This window comes from Oncorhynchus clarkii, chromosome 9, assembly GCF_045791955.1.
Source record: "Oncorhynchus clarkii lewisi isolate Uvic-CL-2024 chromosome 9, UVic_Ocla_1.0, whole genome shotgun sequence".
In the NCBI taxonomy this organism is placed as follows: domain Eukaryota; kingdom Metazoa; phylum Chordata; class Actinopteri; order Salmoniformes; family Salmonidae; genus Oncorhynchus; species Oncorhynchus clarkii.
In genome coordinates, this window is record NC_092155.1 from 56,115,715 (window position 1) to 56,135,710 (window position 19,996).

The 19,996-nt window shown below is 41.1% G+C and overlaps 3 protein-coding genes across 3 annotated transcripts in view; 1 reads left to right on the top strand and 2 right to left on the bottom strand.

Moving 5' to 3' along the window:
• Positions 1 to 4,633, bottom strand: part of LOC139416597 (centrosomal protein of 104 kDa-like) — a 47,230-nt gene extending 42,597 nt beyond the window's left edge. The window contains exons 1-6 of the mRNA XM_071165452.1: positions 4,374 to 4,633; positions 3,658 to 3,777; positions 2,893 to 3,066; positions 2,351 to 2,489; positions 2,161 to 2,223; positions 760 to 836 (exon numbers count right to left, since the gene is read on the bottom strand). Of these exons, the coding sequence (XP_071021553.1) occupies positions 760 to 836; positions 2,161 to 2,223; positions 2,351 to 2,489; positions 2,893 to 3,066; positions 3,658 to 3,770 (566 nt within the window). The 5' untranslated portion in view covers positions 3,771 to 3,777; positions 4,374 to 4,633. The remainder of the gene's footprint in view (positions 1 to 759; positions 837 to 2,160; positions 2,224 to 2,350; positions 2,490 to 2,892; positions 3,067 to 3,657; positions 3,778 to 4,373) is intronic.
• Positions 4,634 to 4,687: 54 nt separating this feature from the next.
• LOC139416598 (leucine rich repeat containing 47) lies at positions 4,688 to 15,987 on the top strand. Its single transcript, XM_071165453.1, has 7 exons — positions 4,688 to 5,324; positions 5,603 to 6,079; positions 6,898 to 7,014; positions 8,082 to 8,197; positions 13,187 to 13,289; positions 14,023 to 14,112; positions 15,249 to 15,987. Exons 1-7 carry the CDS (start codon positions 4,761 to 4,763, stop codon positions 15,468 to 15,470), a joined length of 1,689 nt encoding a protein of 562 aa, XP_071021554.1. The 5' UTR covers positions 4,688 to 4,760; the 3' UTR covers positions 15,471 to 15,987.
• A 2,661-nt stretch (positions 15,988 to 18,648) lies between these two features.
• Positions 18,649 to 19,381, bottom strand: LOC139417298 (small integral membrane protein 1). Its single transcript, XM_071166561.1, has 2 exons — positions 19,284 to 19,381; positions 18,649 to 18,964 (listed from the first exon to the last, which is right to left on the bottom strand). Exons 1-2 carry the CDS (start codon positions 19,379 to 19,381, stop codon positions 18,841 to 18,843), a joined length of 222 nt encoding a protein of 73 aa, XP_071022662.1. The 3' UTR covers positions 18,649 to 18,840.
• Positions 19,382 to 19,996: the final 615 nt, after the last annotated feature.

A 19,996-nucleotide genomic window follows, 5' to 3' on the forward strand; every position in this document is an offset into this window, starting at 1 on the left:
AGGTGTGATATCCCTCTTAAATAGCTCAGGCTAATGTTCCTATCGACGCAGTAAGGCCAGCAGGCTAGTCTTTTAAAAAAAAAAACGTGTTTTTATTGGTATGTAACTTATGAAAGTTGTATTGTCAATTTTGTTTTGTATTTAAACGTGTACATGACACTGAAAAAAAAAAAAAAACATGGGGACAATAAAGTCAGGAAGTATATTTAGGATTTTCGTTTTTCTTCAAAAACTAAAATCACTAGGAATTCAGCAAAAAATGTGTTAAATTTAGGAAATCTGTTCACCAAGTATTCCCACAAAAAAATAAAAAAAGATTGTCTCAATGTATTCAAGGTATGAAATTCTCTCTTTTTGGGCTTACAGTAGTTGTGGTCAATTTAAAGTGAACAAAAGATTATAATTATGTTCCGGTCCCCCGACCATCGGCTCCAAGAAAAAAATTGTCCCGAGGCTGAATCTAGATGCTTACCCCTGATCTATGGGATATTGATTTGTTTTTCTAAAAATGTGAATGACATCTTGGAGTCTCAGAGTGACAAATTGACAACTATTCCAATTGATGCATCAGTTCCTGGGTTCTACATTAGCCAGATATACTGTTAACAGACTATAGTCCAAGCTAAAGAGAAAAACTAGAAAATGGAAATGGCAAATTGAGTGGTAATCATACGTCAACTTCAAGGCTAATGTTTTGTTTAAACAGCATTGTCACAGAGCACTTCACAGTACAATGCGCCTTGAGCCTTCAACCCTTACCCCATGTATGTTCCATCCAAGGCGGTCTCGTGTTGACTAATGTTGAGGTAGTGCTCAATCAGTTGCTCTCTGCTAGGCTGAGGGCAAACAGAGGTACAATTAACCTCCCTCAATGACAGGCTGCAAAACACACAGCCATAAGGCCCAGACAGGTCATCTGCTCAGCAAAACACACAACCACTGTTAACGGAGTCATTATTATGGATACAGGAATGGAGCATAGTCTAGTGGTAAACAAGAGAGTGAACAGTAACATGGACTTGATAAGAGGACTACTCAACTCTGTATAATACTTGATGAGGCAAGTCATCAGTGCCACAACACCACAGAGTTGGGTGATCTACCACAAGTAGTATGTCAATGATACGACCAGTTCTCACTCCACATACTTCAAAGTCACTCTATAGGCTTTCCCTGTACAATCACAACATACATGCAGCAGTAAGAAAACTAAACTCCTTGAGAGATAACCAGGCAAGCTAACACTGTGGCCGGGTGGAGGTGCCTAAGAGTGGGATTAGAGAGTGACAATGTGAAGCTTGTACCGTGGAATCTGCCTATCTGTGTGTTGGAGAGGTAAGGTTGGGCCACTTGGTATAGGAGAAAGTTGCCCCTGATCTTTGGTCAGCTTTGCATTTTCCACATGAATGGTTAAGGTTAGGACTGGGGAGGGGAAGCTGATCTTATATCTGCAGTTAGGGGAAACTTCCCCCTCAGGAGCTGGGCCACTCTCTTCCAGGGGCTGTCCGTCCGCAGGTTTATCTGATTACAGTGGCTAAGGCCTCCTCTGTGATTACTCTGCCCTCGGAGTCGGATTACCACATTCCTGCCCCACGCCTGTCAGGGCAAGCAGCGCACACACCAATACAGATGCCAATACAGACACACACAGTGACCACCATGCAAACACTGTGTTTGTGTGCAAACTGTAGTCTGTGTGCATTTTGTAAACATACACTGACACACAGTTTGAATATATAAAACAGTGGAAATTCTCTCTATACATAAATACATATTGTGGAAACACATAACACCAATAAAATATATGCCATTTAGCAGACTTTTTTATCCATTATTTTACCTTTATTTAACTAGGCAAGTCCACAATATTCAGAAACATCGACCATGATTATCTGCAGAACAATGTAGGTATATAATGTGTATATGGCTCTACAGTAGCCATACTCACCGTTGTGGGTTAAATGCTTATGGACAAGTAATGAAATCAAATAGATGTTTTTATTAGCGCAGCCTATCAAGAAATTTACTTCAGGTTGGCAGGCTCACACAAATACTAGCACAGCAGTGCACTCTGGTGTTTCACAGTAGTACTGCACCTTAAATATACAGTAACATCAAACATGACAGAACACTCACACACGTTAAAGAGCGACCACTTACAATTGTGTCAACAGCAGTGCCATCCACAGAATCTCCCAAAACATTAATGGCAACCAATGCAACCTGAAATGATAAACAAAAGTTGATGAAGAAATAAATCAAATAAACTATAAAATGATATGAATGTGGTAGTATGTAAGTCAAATAAACAGGTTAAGGGGAATGACTTTATGACTTCATAGTGGAGTACCTGGTTGTAAAGGTTGTAGCAGTTGACATGGTTTCTGTGAAAGGTTATACGGAGGTATGTTCCAATGGCATCCACGTGAACAGACTTCAGCTCCCGGGCTTTGAAGCCTGTTTTCTCATTGTCTGATAAAGAAACATACCTACGGCAAAGGTTGCATATCAATTTCTATTACTGTGCACCTTTCTTGTAACAACAAAGCAGTAAATATGATGAAAATGTAGGCCTATATATCATAATAGTAATATAGTTACTTAGAAATAACAGATGATGAAGTTCAGCATCTATATTCATTACAATAGGTGTGTCAGGTAGAACCAACAACCTTTCTGTTCACAGCACCATGCTCCATAGAAACATGACAACCAACTAAGCCAGACTCATATACATTAGGGTACACCATAGCAAAATGTTTTGCAACAGAAAAAACACATTTTCTATCAGAAGAGTTCAGATACTCCCTCCCTGTTTCAGCTCAGTTTCTTGCTTTTGGTGCCTTGTCTGTGTCGGTCAGACATCTCTTTTGGCTGGTTCTACTAACTCACCCTAGCCTGCGGAGGTGCCCAGAGAGACCAGGTGAGTTAGCCTCTAGTAATCGGTCCCCGATGTGAAACTCTATTTTGCCTGAGATCAGGTACTGGTGGGCAAGCAGCTGCAGCTTACGGACCCGACTCCGCTCTGGCAACTGCAAAGTGACCTGCTGAGGGTATGGACAGAACCTGTGGAAAGAAACAGTGAGGTTGGTACTTCTAGTACTGCCCTTACAGTACATTACTGAAAAACAGATCCAAAAGCAGTGTGTGCGTGTGTGAATCTCAAACCAGCCCCTCGCCCCAACAAACTCGTTTGGAGGACCCTCAGTTGTCACGTGTTGGTGACGAAACTCAGAAGATAACTTCAAAAGAGTGGTGAGGGGATCAATAAACCCATCAACTTCAGGACACACTCCTGACTTGAATGACACAATTCATGTTCTACATTTAAATAATAAAACAAGCATGAAATTCCACCTGTTGTTTAACTAAATATAAAGGTCAGTAACAGTTAAACATTTAATTCGGAAAGTATTTCATTTGTTTCATGCATCAAGCCTCGAAATCAGACAAACAAACGCACATGTCATATAATTTGGCAATCCTTGCTATTTTTTGTATGAAATTGCACAAACTCCAAACATATTGCAGTGTGTGTTAGGATAACACTTCGCTCTGGAGCCTGCAGCCTTGGTCGAAGTGGCCTTCGGAGGCTTTGGGACACTTGCATATGGCAGGCGCACATGAGAGAGTGTGTGTGTGAGAGAGAGTGTCTACCTGGCAGATCTCCAGCCATTGACCGTTGGTGCATGGACCATCAGCTCCTTGGCACTGAAGTTATCTTCGTGACCAGAGGAACTGACCAGGGTGAATCCTATCTTCCGGGGCATCCTGCTGCTGCACAATTTCAAATATGGAGAAACATAACAATCTACAACTGAATATCATCTGAAGCACCTTTCACTATCAAATAGATTGGCACAGTAATTAGCTAGCTACCTATACTCATTAACCATGGAAGACTGACAGCAATATTCACCCTGGGATTGAGATAAACCTTGACAGCTACACTACTCTACAATGGACACAAGATTAGATGTGTAGGTGAACTTGGGATATCATTCTGCCATTTAATTTTCATATCATTCTGCCATGTAATATCAAATTTATGCCCCTAAACAAATGAGTTCAATAGCATACATTTCAATACTCCGTGTTAGCTATATGGAATTGCATTGCTTGCTTGCTTCTGACGTCCCTGGGGTGGGAAGGAATGAACATGGAGCGATGACAGCGCGAGTAAAAGAGAGGCTAGCTAGCTCGTTGTAACTAGCTAACGTTAGCTAACTCGTTCCTACTTAGAATGATAACGTAAAACACCTTGAATTCACATAAATATAGTGACACCGGATGCACAATAAAACCACCGTTTGAATACAACGTATTTCCTATTGAAGTATAGTGTTACGACAAATATATCAAAGATATCTTACCATGAACATTACAAAAATGTTGACAGCTTGCCCAAGTCCCATTTCATCTCCATAACCACCGCTGACAACAACTAGTACGCTAAGGTGCGCATGTGCCGGACCATCGTCTCACCGCGAAGGACTGTGGTCCATGATGTTTTTAATCAATTCAAAAAAGATTTTTGAGTATCCAGTCTGCACGTGCACTGCGCATATCATCTCCACTGCTCGATGCATATTTCACTGCGTCTTCCATTCGACAGATAGACATTTTAAAGTGTATGTGCTCAAGTGTTACCGGGTCGTTTAAAGCGTCTGTGCTCAAGTGTTACCGGGTGGCTTAAAGCGTCTGTGCTCAAGTGTTACCGGGTGGCATGAGTTTTCCTTTTCCGGGTCTGGTGTAGCAGCATGGATAGTCAAGAGAGTTGGCCAGAAATTGAGAAAGCCTCAAAAGAGAAAAGACGCGAACTGGTCCTGCAAGGTGCAGTTATCGATGAAAAGATATCCTCGAATGGAGGTCTGTGTTCCGCAATCTATTCTCTCAAGCTCCTAAATTACCTAGAAATCATCCAATGTCCGAGTTTGACAGAGATTCACGGAGACATACAAAATCTGACCACCCTTACGAGCTTGATTCTTTGTAGGAATAAGCTCTCCTCTATTCCAAAAACCATTGGAAATCTGAAGTCCCTGAAAGTCCTCGACATTTCAGTTAACAACCTGAAAGCTTTGCCTGAAGAGATAACCCAGCTAAGCGATCTCAATACACTCAACGTGAGCTGCAACAACATCGAGTCACTACCAGATGGACTGTGTCGTTGCACGAAACTCTCTACCATCAACATCTCCAAAAATGACATCACTCGGTTCCCTGATGACCTTTATCGCCTGGATCTCCTCAGCACTGTCATCGCCTCTGAGAATTCCATAGAAGAGCTGAGTGGAGATGTTCACAAGCTCTCTGCTCTAAAAGTTTGTAGCTGAAATAATCCATAATCACACTGCTACCAAAAATGTGCATGACTTCATAAATATCTCTTGTCTATTCCTACTGAATTATGGTCGTGATTGACAGGGTAGCTCTCAGTTAATCTTATCGACATTGTATTAAACCGGAGACTGTCTTAACATTTTCTTGGCACAAGGCCTCACCGATGGTGAGACACCTGAGACCAGGATAAGCCCCATTTGGTTATTCATCTTATTTCATCTTATTTCAACTATGATAACAAATATACAATTTTCCTCAGGTTTTGGACCTATCCAACAACAAGCTCAGTGACATCCCCTACGAGCTGAGTGACTGCTCCAAACTGAAGGAGATCAACTTCAAAGGAAACAAACTCAAAGACAAGCGACTGGAGAAGATGGTCAACGGTTGCCAGACCAAGTCCATCCTGGACTACCTTCGGGCTGGTGGCCGAGGGAAAGGCAAAGGCAGCAAGCAGGCCGATGGGGATAAGGCCGACGGGGGCCGGAACGCAGAGAAGACCCAGACCAAAAAGCAGCGCAAGCAGAAAAAGAAGAAGACCGAGGAGGAGGAGGATGAGGTGGATGAGATGAACCGGCTGGTGGTGAAAGTGCTTCATGTGTCTGACAACCCAGGGGCATTCACTGTAAAGGTGGCCAATGAACTGAAGGACGTGAGGCCGTACTTGGTGTGCTGTGTGGTCAGAGGCATGAACTTCAGGTCCGGGAATGCGCTCAAGAGGTTCCTGGTTGCGCAGGTAATGCTGTTCAGAGATGAGAACACGTTAGCCTTGGTTCCAGACTGTTTCTGCGTTAGTCAACTTCTATGTTGCGGTATTTGACAGTCATATTTGGCAAGGAAACTATGTAGGCTAGTAGTTTGTGAATGCAGAAACAGACTAAGAACACGCTACAAAATAAACTCAAGCTCAGTGGTGGAAAAAGTACTCAATTGTCATACTTGAGTAAAAGTAAAGATGCCTTAATAGAAAATGACTCGAGTGAAAGTTACTTTTAAACTTTTACTGGGTATTTGGTTTTAAATTGACTTAAGTATCAATAGTAAAAAATTAACTTATAAATCATTTCAAAATCCTTATATTAAGCAAACCAGATGGCACAATGTGTAAATGTTTTATTTACATATTGCCAGAGGCACACTCCAACATAATTTACAAACTAAGCATTTGTGTTTAGTGAGTCTGCCAGATCAGAGGCAGTAGGGATGACCAGGGATGTTCTCTTGATAAGTGCATGAATTGGTTGTTTTTCCTGTCAAAATTTAACTTTTTGTTAAATTTTACTTTTCGGCGTCAAGGAAAATGTATGGAGTAAAAACTACATTATTTTCTTTAGGAATGTAGTGAAGTAAAAGTTGGCAAAAGTGTAGTACAGATACCCCCCAAAACTACTTAATTAGTACTTTAAAGTATTTTTACTTAAGTACTTTACACCACTGTGCAAGCTCATAAATTGACACCATCCTCGATAGGCTATGTAACATAATATATGATTGTTAAGTCTCTTTTGCATTATTCCGTTTTCACCACTCTTTCTCTTACCTATTGTATTTTAGACCAAACTTCACGATGACCTATGTGGTAAAAGGACAACTGCGACCATCGCAACACACGACATGCAGCTACTCAAGGGACCTCTCATGTATGATGCCAGAACACCTCCTATGTTAAAGGTATGACACATTGCATGACATTTTGCTTATACAATGTTAGACGGCCACAAATTCTTAAATGTAAGTCGCTCTGAGATGGAATTAAAAAACACTTTTACATCTGATACATTTACTATGACTAACTTCTTGAGCTTATATTAATGCTGGGAATTGTCAGGGACCTCACGATACTTAGGTGCCGACACAATATGTATTGCGATTCGATATATATTTCAAATGTATTGCTCACTACAGTATGTCTGCTGAAGAGAGACAAGAGAGCCATGAGAATTTTGAGATAAAAGCGCCCCAAAACATGTTGGCTCACCATTTCGCTTGTGGCTCACCACAAGCATTTCGCTACACTCGCATTAACATCTGCTAACCATGTGTATGTGACAAATAAAATTTGATTTGATTTTAAAAAGAAGATGGAGAACAAACAATAGGATGAGAAATGCCTGAGTTTTGCCGCAGGTACAGCCTACTCTAGTGCTAGTTAACGTTAACTACCCAGCTACCCCGCCCCCATTCCTAGCTTCTATGTGTTTTCCAAGGTATTTTAAACTCTTCTCACTTGATTGGTTTATGATGACATTTATCAAGACCTTGTTCCATGTCTTTGTTCAAGTAGTTTATGCAGGCAGTCTCAAATGTTTCTGGAGAACATAACAAGGCTCTCTTTCTATTGAACATAATACCTCTGTTTTCTTGAGTAGAATCCAGTATTTTGAAGGACAGTTTTAATCAGTAGTTGTGAGCCATAACATTATTCCGTTCTTAATAATTCATGATCCTTTTAAACATATTTTACGCCAACGCCAGGCAACAAGCCTGTTATAGTGACATCAGTCTGTTATTGAAAGACCTTCATGCGGCTTCACCTCAACAGTTTGAACACAAAATAATTGTTGCTGGTTGTTGCCTGTCGCTCTTGGCATATGAACAAATCATTATATTCATAAATTGCATTCAGGTTTGTGTCAATGCATTTCGGTCACATTCACGGTTATTTAAACAAGCAAATTATCTTTTGAAAGGAGCATACATTTCTCATAAACTCCCTCTCATAAAATGTTGTTTACTAGATAGTCCCTCTGGGCCGTAAGGAGATGACTGCGGTGGAGCTGATGAGGCAGCTGCAGCTAGAGGCAGAGGACCAGAGGAAACAGAGGAAGAGGCAGAATGTGTCTGGCCTCCACAAGTGAGTATAAACACCTGTCTTTAAGGCAGAGCTGAAAGTATAGGTGAGTCCAGATTCTGCACTCTTCTTCCAAAGTGTATATTTGCAAACTTCCCTTCATGGATTTAACAATGATGGAAACTCTATACCGCAAATGATTATAAATCCATGACAGGAAGTATAAAAGTGCACACTTCTGGAGGATGTAGAATCGGAAACGCAGCCCAAAGCTGCAGTCGGCTTGATGCCCATTCTTTTTTGTTTTGTTATTAAAAGGAGGGGGCAAAAAAAAAAATCACAAAGTGGCCTCTGGGTTGATGCCAGCATTTTTAAAGGTAGAGTCAGCGATATGTAGATGCACAAATAAACAGCATAGTGAGTCAATTTCCGCAACAACTAAGAGCGCGAGGCTAAACTTCTCCACTGTTTTGGTCCCGTGGTTACTAGGAGTGTAACGGTATTCGTACCAAACTGTTTTGTACGGGTTCTCGGTTCGGTCCACACTGTGAATCCGAATGAAAACAAAACAAAAAACACAATTAAAGCTAGGCCTATAGGCTAAGCCTACGCTGCTTTGTAGACCTATGCCTCTTGAGTAAATCTGAGCAACAAAAAAATCATTTCAGGCTATTGCATTAAGACAACTAGAGCCTATGCGCACATTGTAATAAAATTATAATCTTAATTGGCTCATTTCAAACGGTCCTTTATGAGACGCAGCCAGGAACTAGTTCTGTACGATGGTGAGTGGTGGGGTCAATAAACCAGAATTGAAGGATCCTCCATCATCGTTTAAATTTCCAGTTTGGGAACATTTTGGCTTCCCAGTAGATAACAATGGCGATGGACAGAGAGTTGTGCATAAAACGTTGACAGTATGTCGCCACACTCAACGAGAATAACCTATGCAGCTGCCAACACCTCAAATATGTTGACACATTTAAGCCGACATCACCCCAGTATACCGGAGCAAGACGGAAACGCAAAGAAACAACAACACAACACGTCTCCCCTCTGCATTCAAGCGGCCCTTGGCAGCTGATTCTGACTGGACCAAATAAATTACAAGAGAGATAAGTAGGCTCTTACAGTTTTTGGTTTATAGCTGTAGATATGTGCCCATTCTGTGGTTAAAAATGGGGGGTTTCAGGGAGCACCTCGTGAAACTGCTCAAACCACGTTACGAATTTCCCTCTTGCACCAATTTCAGCATAGCGATACCCGCTCTAAATAAGCCAAGCCAACGTTTTCAATGAATAAGCCAATGCACCCTGTTTTGCGCTTACTTAACAGTGACAGCCCATCACATTTCCCCGGAGGGGGGGATGTATCGTGCTGCAGACACGTGACTCTCATAAAGGGGGCAAGTACTCATATGGCACTGAAGGAAACAGTGTCATGTGTTTTGAACCAAGATGGAAGTGGGAATTTATCACATACGACTAGGTAAAATCCACTTGAATGGCCATCCAGCTGGAAATTACTAGTGGGAAACTCGTCTATCATCGAGAGCACCCACCTCTCCCACATGGTGACATCTGACATCACCTACTAAGGAAATGTCCTCTATAACAGCACTTTCGGCAATTGAATGCAGCAACACATTATTTATAAAAAGCGGTCCATTAATGTGGTTTCTGAACTGTCATTTGTTTACAAGCATGATAGATGTACTTTTAGTTTATGGTGGATGCATCTTGTTGGCCATTAGCCAATCTGCGTTAATCAACCAGTTCAAATCACATTAATGTATCCAACTGGTATTTATGACTTCATAGCTGGTAAATTCCCACCTCCCACATGGTTACAAACGCAGCATCCGACTGAAAACTTGAGGCCCAACATAACAATCTGGTCACAACAGACAATTCTAGGAACATTGTGAATGGCATTTAATTTTTCCGAACAGTGACCCCAAACCGCAATACTACTGAACCGTGGGTTTGTCAAACCGTTACACCCCAAGTGGCTGCCACGTTGTATGACTGTGTGAGAGCGAAGTCTTGCATCATGTTCATCGCAATATATGCGGGGATGCTCGTGAAATGTCATTTTTAAAGGGCCAATCAGCAGTTGAAACAATAACAAAGTGATTTTTAATTTTTTAACTAAGGGATGGCAATTGTAAAATATAATCCCTCTCAAGTTCATAGACAGAGCTATGGATGCAAGGACTGGCTATCCATGATATCAAAATCATATACTGAACAAAAATATAAATGTAACGTGTTGGTTTCATGAGCTGAAATGAAAAGATCCCTGATATTGTCTATATGCACAAAAAGCTTATTTCTCTCATAATGTTAATCCATCAGGTGTGGCATATCAAGAAGCTGATTAAACAGCATGATCATTACACACATGCTATCTAGAAGAAAAAGAAATGCACACCTTGTGCTGGGGACAATAAAAGGCCACTCTAAAATGTGCAGTCTTGTCACACAACACAATGCCATGGATGTCTCAAGTTTTGAGGGAGCGTGCAATTGGCATGCTGACTGCAGGAATGTCCACCAGAGCTGTTGCCAGGGAATTTTGTTAATTTTTCTACCATAAGCCGCCTCCAAGGTCATTTTAGAGAATTTGGCAGTATGTCCAACTGGCCTGTAACCACGCCAGCACAGGACCTCCACATCTGGCTTCTTCACCTGCAGAATCGTCTGAGACCAGCCACCTGGACAGCTGGTGAAACCTTGGGTTTGCACAACCAGAGATTTCTGCACAAACTAGCAGAAACCGTCTCAGGGAAGCTGCCTGCTCGTCATCCTCACCAGGGTCTTGACCTGACTGCAATCTGACTTCAGTGGGCAAATGCTCACCTTCGATGGCCACTGGCATGGATAAGTCCCGGTTTTTAACTGTACCGGGCAGAAGGCAGACAGCGTGTATGGTGTCAACATTGTGAACGGTGGGGTTATGGTATGGGCAGGTATAAGCTACGGACAACGAACACAATAGCATTTTATTGATGTCAGTTTGAATGCACAGATACCGTGAAGAGATCTTGAAGCCCATTGTTCTGCCATAAATCCACTGCTATAACCTCATGTTTCAGCACTTTAATACATGGCCCCATGTCGCAAGGATTTGTGTACAATTCCTGGAAGCTGAAAATGTCCCAGTTCTTCCATGGCCTGCATACGCAGCAGAAACGTCACCCGTTGAGCATGTGTGGGATGCTCTGGATCGATGTGTACGTCAGCACATTCCTGGCAACATCCTGCAACTTTGCACAGCAATTCAAGAGTGGGGCAACATTCCACATGCCACAATCAACTCATTGCGAAGGAAATGTGTTGCGCTGCATGAGGCAAATGGTGGTCACACCAGATACTGACTGGTTTTCTGATCCACGTCCCTTCCTTTTTTTTAAGGTATCTGTGACCAACAGATGCATATCTGTATTCCCAATCATGTGAAATCCATAGATTAGAGGCTAAAGAATTTATTTAAATTGACTGATTTCCTTATGAACTGTAACTCAGTAAAATATTTGAAGTTGTTGCATTTATATTTTTGTTCAGTGTAGTTAACCATGTTTTGATGCTATACAGTGTTTGTTTACATTTACTTTGTTTACGAACATATATTTTGGGTTCTAATGGGGTACGACAAGCAAACTAAGCGCCTTCTCTCAGCTCACTGGTCACCATAGCAACACCCACCCGTAGTACACACTCCAGCAGGTATATTTCACTGGTCATCCCCAAAGCCAACTCCTACTTTGGCTGCCTTTCCTTCCAGTTCTCTGCTGCCAATGACTGGAATGAATTGCAAAAATCACTGAAGCTGGAGACTTATATATTTTAAGCGTCAGCTGTCAGAGCAGCTTACCGATCATTGCACCTGTACACAGCCCATCTGTAAATAGCCCACCCAACTACCTCATCCCCATATTATTCATTTTTTTTGCTCCTTTGCACCCCAGTATCTCTACTTCAAATCAAATTTTATTTGTCACATACACATGGTTAGCAGATGTTAATGCGAGTGTAGCGAAATGCTTGTGCTTCTAGTTCCGACAATGCAGTAATAACTGCACATAACTGCACATCTATCACTCCAGTTTTAATGCTAAATTATAATTATTTTTCCACTATGGCCTATTTATTGCCTTTACCTCCCTAATCTTACTACATTTGCACACACTGTATATAGATGTTTTTATTGTTTTATTGACTGTACATTTGTTTATTCCATGTGTAACTCTGTGTTTATGTCGTACTGCTTTGCTTTATCTTGGCCAGGTCACAGTTGTAAATAAGAACTTGTTCTCAACTGGCCTACCTGGTTAAATAAAGGTGAAATAAAATGAGGCATTTATAAGTTATATTCTTTATGTATCAATGGGTACATATCGGTCAAAAATGTCGCCAACTGCTGATTGCCCCTTTAAATGTTATGGTGTAGTAATAAATTAATTCCTATTTCATTTTCCATTTACAGTATGTTGGTGTGGTGTCCTATGCAATAATGCATTGTTTTTATCAAGCACTTCAGTAGTTTCAGGAGCTCAAAACAAAGGCAAAAAGATTAGGTTGCTCATTCAACACATGAGGGCGCCATAAGGCTGTTTGATGCAGAAACCATGTTGAAATTTATAGACCTACTCCTTTATTTATGTGTATGAGAATATGTGGACTGTTGTTTTTAGGACCTGTCATGGTTGTGCCCAGCTGAGTTTTGTTCACCCATTTTCTGTAAAGATGATATAGGCAAGTGATAAAGATTACATTGTTATTTGCAAGATTAGGTTAGATAACTTACCTCCATTTTAATTGACTTTAAGGTTGACCTAAATACCATGACACAGTTTTTTGTGGAGTTTTCAAAGAGCTCAAATGCCACTTCAATTTGCACCGTGAGTGTGGGTGTAGACCTTTCAATGGGCTCTTATGAAAGGGTTCTGTTGGCTATTGTAGCCATCGTTGGCATGAGGGCAATATTACACAATATTACACTAGCCATTGTTTCTCAGCTAAAGTTATTTGACTTTTTTATTTGACTCAGATACCTGCAGCTTCTTGATGGAAAAGAACTCTACCCATGTCTGGTGGATGCAGAGGATCATGTGATCTCATTTCCACCAATCACCAACAGCGAGAAAACCAAGGTGTGTGTGTGATCTTTATCAGACCAAAGACAGGTGCCTTTCTTACAGGTCACACTCATCCGCTTATCACTTGCTGATCCAGCAGTGAATTCACAATACAGCTACCAATAGAAATGTCATAATGTTATGATTTATAATAAATATTTGTTCTCAGTATCTACATTTAGCCAACCTATAGAGGCCCAGCAGTGTAGAATGCAGTCTAAAACCTTGCTGAGTTGTACTTTCCCTTAGACTTTGCACACCTCCAGCACTTTGACTTTGGAAGCTTTAAATTGCAGCCACACAAGATAAAGAAACAAATCTGTATCTTTATTGCTTGCTTAATTGCGGACATGCTTGTACCCGGGTTGCAATAAATTCATCTTGAGTATAGTACTTTGCCTTGAAATCAACCGCTGACTTTTTAAGACTATTAGTTGATGACGCAACCAGGTGTTGTCTTACCTGACATTTCCTGATTCTAAAATGTAGTTCTGATCCCTTATTCTGAATTTCAAGATAGTAGCTTATAAATTCAAGGGAATATGACGTGGAATAGGTTTAGAGGCAATGCACTGCATTTATTCAATGTATTTATTTTCTAATGCCGGATGGATATGATATCGTACTGTCAACTCTATCCTGTCATCCCTCTTTACAGATTGAATTCATTTGAAAAAATAGTAGTCTGCTTTAGCTGGGGACAATATTACATACAAGTGATGTACTGTGTCTTTGTCCCGTATTATAGATCAGAAAGACGACTAAGGAGCTTTTCTTAGAAGTGACCAGTTCTACCAGCCTGCAGATCTGTAAAGATGTGATGGATGCTCTCATAGTGGTAAGCTCAGCTCTCTCCCTGTATACAAAGAGACATGCAGTAGGACTGAATCCTACATTGCAATGCACATGCATAACACATACAGCCGTTGATTGCATGAATTAAACATTTACACATGCATGCATCAGTCAGACACACACGGTGGCTGGCGAGAGCAGAAAAGTGTCATGACACCGGGTGTCATGCTCAGTCTCAGGGTGTTGTGCTGGTTTGACGTCTGGATCCTGGCCCTCAGTGGAATAAGTGAGCTCATCTGCCCGGGGTGAGTGGCCTGGCGGTGTACGGTGTCACCGCCTAAACATACAGCTCACAATACGACTGCAACCCTAGAGCTGCATACACCCACCAGTACACACAGCAGCAGACGCGTTTCAATAACAGCCTTGTCGAAACATAGCAGCCGATAAGGGTTTAATCCAGGTCAGGTCATGAGAGTTTGGAATTGATTTAATTCCTGCTGGAGTTGCCACACCTCAACAATCCATGACTCAATTGTCTCAAGGCATAAAAATCCTTCTTTAACCTGTCTCCCCTTCACCTACACTGATTTGAAATGGATTTAACTGGTGATATCAATAAGGGATCATAGACTGACCAGGTGAAATATATGTCATGGAAATGGCACTCCTAATGTTTTGTACACAGTAAAGGTTGCACTGTTGATGAGTCTTCCTGTTCTGGAAGTGCTTGTCCTATATTTCCACAATCTCATTGACGGATTTTATACTTCCCCCTATATATTTTACTGCGTCAACAAACGTGGGGCAAGTTAGTGAGAAGTTTACAATACCTTCAACAAAATTTGCCGCCATTGCTTAAGAAATAAAATTAGGAGAATGTAAAGATTGAGGCTATAATAGCAATTTCATACCTTGATTACATTGAGACAATATTTTTTTGTGGGGGGGGGGGGGGGGGGGTACTTGGTGAACAGATTTCCTATTTAGATTTTATTTTAGTGGAATTCCTGGTGATTTTTGTCTCTTTTTTTTGACCAAACACAAATCCCTCACAAAAAGACATTTAAAAAATGACTCATTTGCGGTGACCCCTGCTCTAGTTTACTTTCTCAAATAGACTTCATCCATATGGTCCCAATGGTCAGCAATTAACACATCTCTCTGTTTCCTTCTCAGAAAATGGCGGAGCTGAACAAGTTCACGTTTGAGCACAGAGAGGAGGCTGGGTCAGAGGGAGAGTCTGATTCACCCCCAGTCCCTGCCTCGGATGATACCACCTCAGGAGAGCTGGTCATCCAGCAGGTTCGCACCGTGGACCCAGACGGGAACCTCAAGGTCGTCTACCCGTCCAAAACGGACCTCTGCACCGATGTCGGCGACCTGAACGTCATTTGGTAGTTGCGCAACATCCAGCCTTTTGATTTATACACTTACGGTCTCACACAGTTAATCACAATACTGTATATGAGTTGCCACTGTTCAATGTATTTGGTTTGCCGAGTTCCCTTGGTATGCAAAGCCGATTACTTCCACTAATTTCTCAAACATGGAAATAGTGTAATTATGCCCTTGCTTAAAGTTCTTGATTACTATTTGGCACGTACAAACAGCTTCTGCTGTATTAAGGTATAGAATAATTCAACTACCTACCTACCCAACCTCAAATATTGCAGTTTTTGTATACTTATTTTTTATATTGCTACACACTAAAGGCAACTCACAATAACTGTAAAGTCTGTAGCAAGCCTGTGTGGTCTGTAGAGTGTAGACATAGTTAATGACAACATTTTAGCATTTGTGAACTGAAACAAGTATAAAACCTTTTTCCATTACCCACTTTAATAAATTAAGAGCAGGGAATGTGTATAATGTCTCATTTTAAAAGATCTCTCAAATAAATTGAACCTTGAGGGCAGCAGTGGTTATGCATTTCTTTATTGCACATGTTGAAAGCCAATGCTTTGTTCTGGGTAGAAACATTTCTCATGTTTTCTTGATAATTTCAGGAATGCTTGGCCTCAATGACACAGGAAACCCCAAAGAGATTGGTCAATTAATGTGTATGCATGGTGAACGGCCCTTTGACTGAATTGTAAAACTGCTTGGGTATTAACAGGTTAACTAAAAAGTGCGGGGTACTGTTACATATCAAGTGTCTATTAACGACTGGTGGGAGTGTGTAGAGGGATGTCTCAGACACACACACACACACACAGTATAAAAGAATAGCCGGTGAGTTGCAGTTAGGTGTCCTATACGTTAAGGACCGGGTTGGACTTCTCGACACAAGATGCAAGCTTCCATTTAAGGCAACCCATTCATTGGAACTATGAAAAGTACTTACAGTGTACAGAAGAAGCAAGCCTGGTCCGATACAAACAGGGAGAAAAAGTCACGGTGGAGAAGCGTTAGTGAAAAGGACATGCGGTACTTGGAGATTAATGTGCAACGGATTGACAGGCCGAATGCTCTACGAGGAGACCCTGCTCAAGCGAATGCTAACCTGAGACCAGCTCCAAAGATAACAAACCCAATTGAATATCTTACTTGTCCTAGGCATTTAATGATTCAAAATAAACTAGGCCGTGCAAGCACATCCGCTATCACCCAGAGTATCCTTCTGCCCCCCATCACTGGATCAAGAATCATTGCTGGTAAAGCGGAGGGCTCAAATGTGCCGTTTCTCTCTGCAAGACCAGCCGGGTCACTACAAGACAACGGAGACACACACTTGTCAACGTCTGGTGTAAGGAGTGTAAATACAGTGTTTCGGGTACTGGTTGCTCAACATGCTCAGAATTGTCAAATGTCTAACGAAGCTGGGTTAGTTAGTAGGAGTCTAACCATGTTGACTAGGTCTACGAAAGATTCCATCCAGAACCCAGACACTCGCTCCAGACTAGATTGCACCAAGGGGACCTTTGGGGCCCAGCCAGCTGTGGCATCAAGTTTCTCACCAACAGACCCGTTAGTAAGGCAACGGAGAAATTATGTGAGTAACCCTAGTGCCAACTACAGCGGGGCGATGACGGAGAGGCTTAAACATGATGCCAGTCTATGTGAAACAAAACAGCAGAGAGATTTCTTCTCTGATGACTCGGCTATTAAAACAGAATCCCAGTACTCTGAAGACAAAGATACCATCAAGACTGGCATAGACTGTCTTTGTCCCAATGATGCAGAATATTATACGGATCGGAGAATTGCAGAATGGGTCTTGAAAGTCAACTCCACCCTATTTTCCTCATCAGATGATGAAATGCATAGCGTAAATTCTGTTGAGGAGCAAGATATTTCCACCATAAAAATAATCTATGAGGGAGAGTAATAAAAGCTGATTTGATGAGGTCGAGCAACTAGGTGAGATTTTCTTTTTCACTGTCATTTATACTGAACAAAAATATAAATCCAACATGCAACAATTTCAAGCATTATAGTTATAGTTCACATATGGAAATCAGTCAATTGAAATTCATTATGCCCTAATTTATGGATTTCACATGACTGGGAAGGGGTATAGCCATGGGTGGGCCTGGGAGGGCACAGTGAGCCAGGACCAGCCAATTGGAATTATTATTTTTTCTCACAAAAGGGCTTTATTACAGATGGAAATACTCTTCAGTTTCATCGGGTGGCTGGTCTCAGACGATCCTGCAGGTGAAGAAGCCGGATGTGGAGGTCCTGGGCTGGCGTGGTTACACGTGGTCTGCAGTTGTGACGTGGCTTATGGTAGAGAAATTAACATTCAATTCTCTGGCAACAGCTCTGGTGAACATTCCTGCAGTCAGCATGCCAATTGCATGCTCCCTCAACTTGAGACATCTGTGGCATTGTGCTGTGACAAAACTGCACATTTTGAAAGGGCCTTCTTTTGTACCCAGTACAAGGTGCTCACTAAGAGGGATATAAACAAATTTCTGCACAAAATATTAAATAAGCTTTTTGTGCATATGGTACATTTCTGGGCTCTTATTTAAGCTCATGAAACATGGGGCCAATGCTTATGTTCTGTTGATATTTTTGTTCAGTATACATTATGGACATTACAGCCTCTATGGGCAGTGGGCATAGGTTTGACTTCAACATTGGGGAGGGGAACATTGCAGAGAACAATATTTGCCTCTAATATTGGGAGCAGTGGCCATGTCCCCCCTTTCCCGCTATAAATTACACCCCGGTCCAGGGCTCAAATTGACAGACTTTTTTTTATCCCTATGACAGTTTGATTATAAAGCTATTTCTCGTTACAGACTTGAGGATTTGAGGTGAGAAAATAAATATTAAACTGTATTTTTGTAATGATGATTAGGTTTGATATATTTGCAGATGACACCTACATTTAAAAAAATCCAGTCTTTGTCAAGAGGCAAACCTCTTGTTTGACAGCATATTTACCACACCATGTTTGTTGAATGACACAGGTAATTAACATATTTTCAACAGCTTTTTTATTACTATTAGTATTGCCTGTGTCCTTTCATTAAAATATTGAATCCACATGGCCTTGATATACAGTTGAATAGGCTAACATAACAAGCCCTGTAGTACAATCTTGAAAAAACAATTGAAATAGATATCACTTAGTGACAAGAACATATTGAATACCAAGCACTGTAAGTCAAACATTATGTTCATGTTTTTAGACTTAATTGCAATGACTTTTCACATATAAGACAAAGCTGTGGGAAGCTGTAAAATCACTTTACAACAAGCAAACTGCAATCCCAACATAATTCCATCTGTTGAGGGTCCTTCGGTCAGTGGCCGGTCAGCATTTGTGGACGTAATATCCAGTGACGTATCCAATGATGTAAACAACCACCAGTGCAGCCAAAGCTCCGGCCACCTTGATAGCTATGCCCAAGGTGCCAGTGCAGAATCTGTTGTAGAGCCTTTGGGGAACAGAACATGTCATTAGATGACCACTGATTACAGGTTGGGGTCAGTCCATACACGATCAGTAAACTCAAGGGGTCATCATTTGGGAAAGTTAATAAACTAGGATTAAAGGGAGGAAACACTGCACTGAATACAATTTTCAACTTCATTTACCTTAATTGAAAGTAAGTGTTTCTTGAACTGCCTAAAACATTGTCATTCACTATAATTTATATTGCCTATCCCCTGTGATTAATAAACGGGTACCGTATAATAGTAAGAACACTGATTGTATCTTCTGTCACCCAGTCATGAGTCTTCCTCAGAGCTTACCCGGTTACACCTGTCCCAGCCACATTCAGATTGATGTTGTCTTCATTCCAGCGGTTGTATTGCACACCAGCAGTATTGGAGTCCATGTCAGAAGCCATTCTTCCCTGAATTTTATTTACTGCAGAAACCACTTACTCCTTCAACAACCTGTAAAGATGAGATAGAGATGCACAATATGGAGTTGCACAATATGGATATAGAATAGGGCATATCGTGAAAAGACATTTGGTCTTTCTTACCACAATCAATTTAGATGTATTCAGTCCCCCAGATAGGCTTACTTAAATTTCAATAAATGATTGAATTTGTTTTATTTGATTATATCTCATTGTATCATTCAATGAGTCTTTATATGACACATTAAAACTCAACAGGTGGCTAGTGCTGTAGGACATTGATCAGCTTGCCCAAACCCACTGGCTCAAACTATAAACAAATCCTATTGCTAATCACCCAACTTAACCAGAAAATAACTGGCAGTCTACTCACCACTGCTCTTTCGAGGACTGAAGGCATATTGTGTTGAAGAAGGCATGCCTCTTTATATATGAGTTCATCACAGTCAGCATTTATCACCTGGTCATAAATTGAGAAGGCCATAGTAGTTTTATGGCTCTTTCCAATGATAAAAGCACAATTAAAATGATGTGCTCTGTGTTTGCCTCCGGTTACAGATACAGTAACTGCAGATCTTTCTTGATAACTGCATACAG

Bases quoted from the DNA above. Each gene is read 5' to 3' on its own strand.
- LOC139416598 (XM_071165453.1), top strand. From the start codon at position 4,761: ATGGATAGTCAAGAGAGTTGGCCAGAAATTGAGAAAGCCTCAAAAGAG. The intron at 8,198-13,186 runs GTGAGTATAAAC...TATTTGACTCAG, and splicing joins AATGTGTCTGGCCTCCACAA to ATACCTGCAGCTTCTTGATG. The intron at 13,290-14,022 runs GTGTGTGTGTGA...CCCGTATTATAG, and splicing joins CCAACAGCGAGAAAACCAAG to ATCAGAAAGACGACTAAGGA.
- LOC139417298 (XM_071166561.1), bottom strand. From the start codon at position 19,381: ATGGCTTCTGACATGGACTCCAATACTGCTGGTGTGCAATACAACCGC. The intron at 18,965-19,283 runs GTAAGCTCTGAG...TGTTCCCCAAAG, and splicing joins GCTGGGACAGGTGTAACCGG to GCTCTACAACAGATTCTGCA.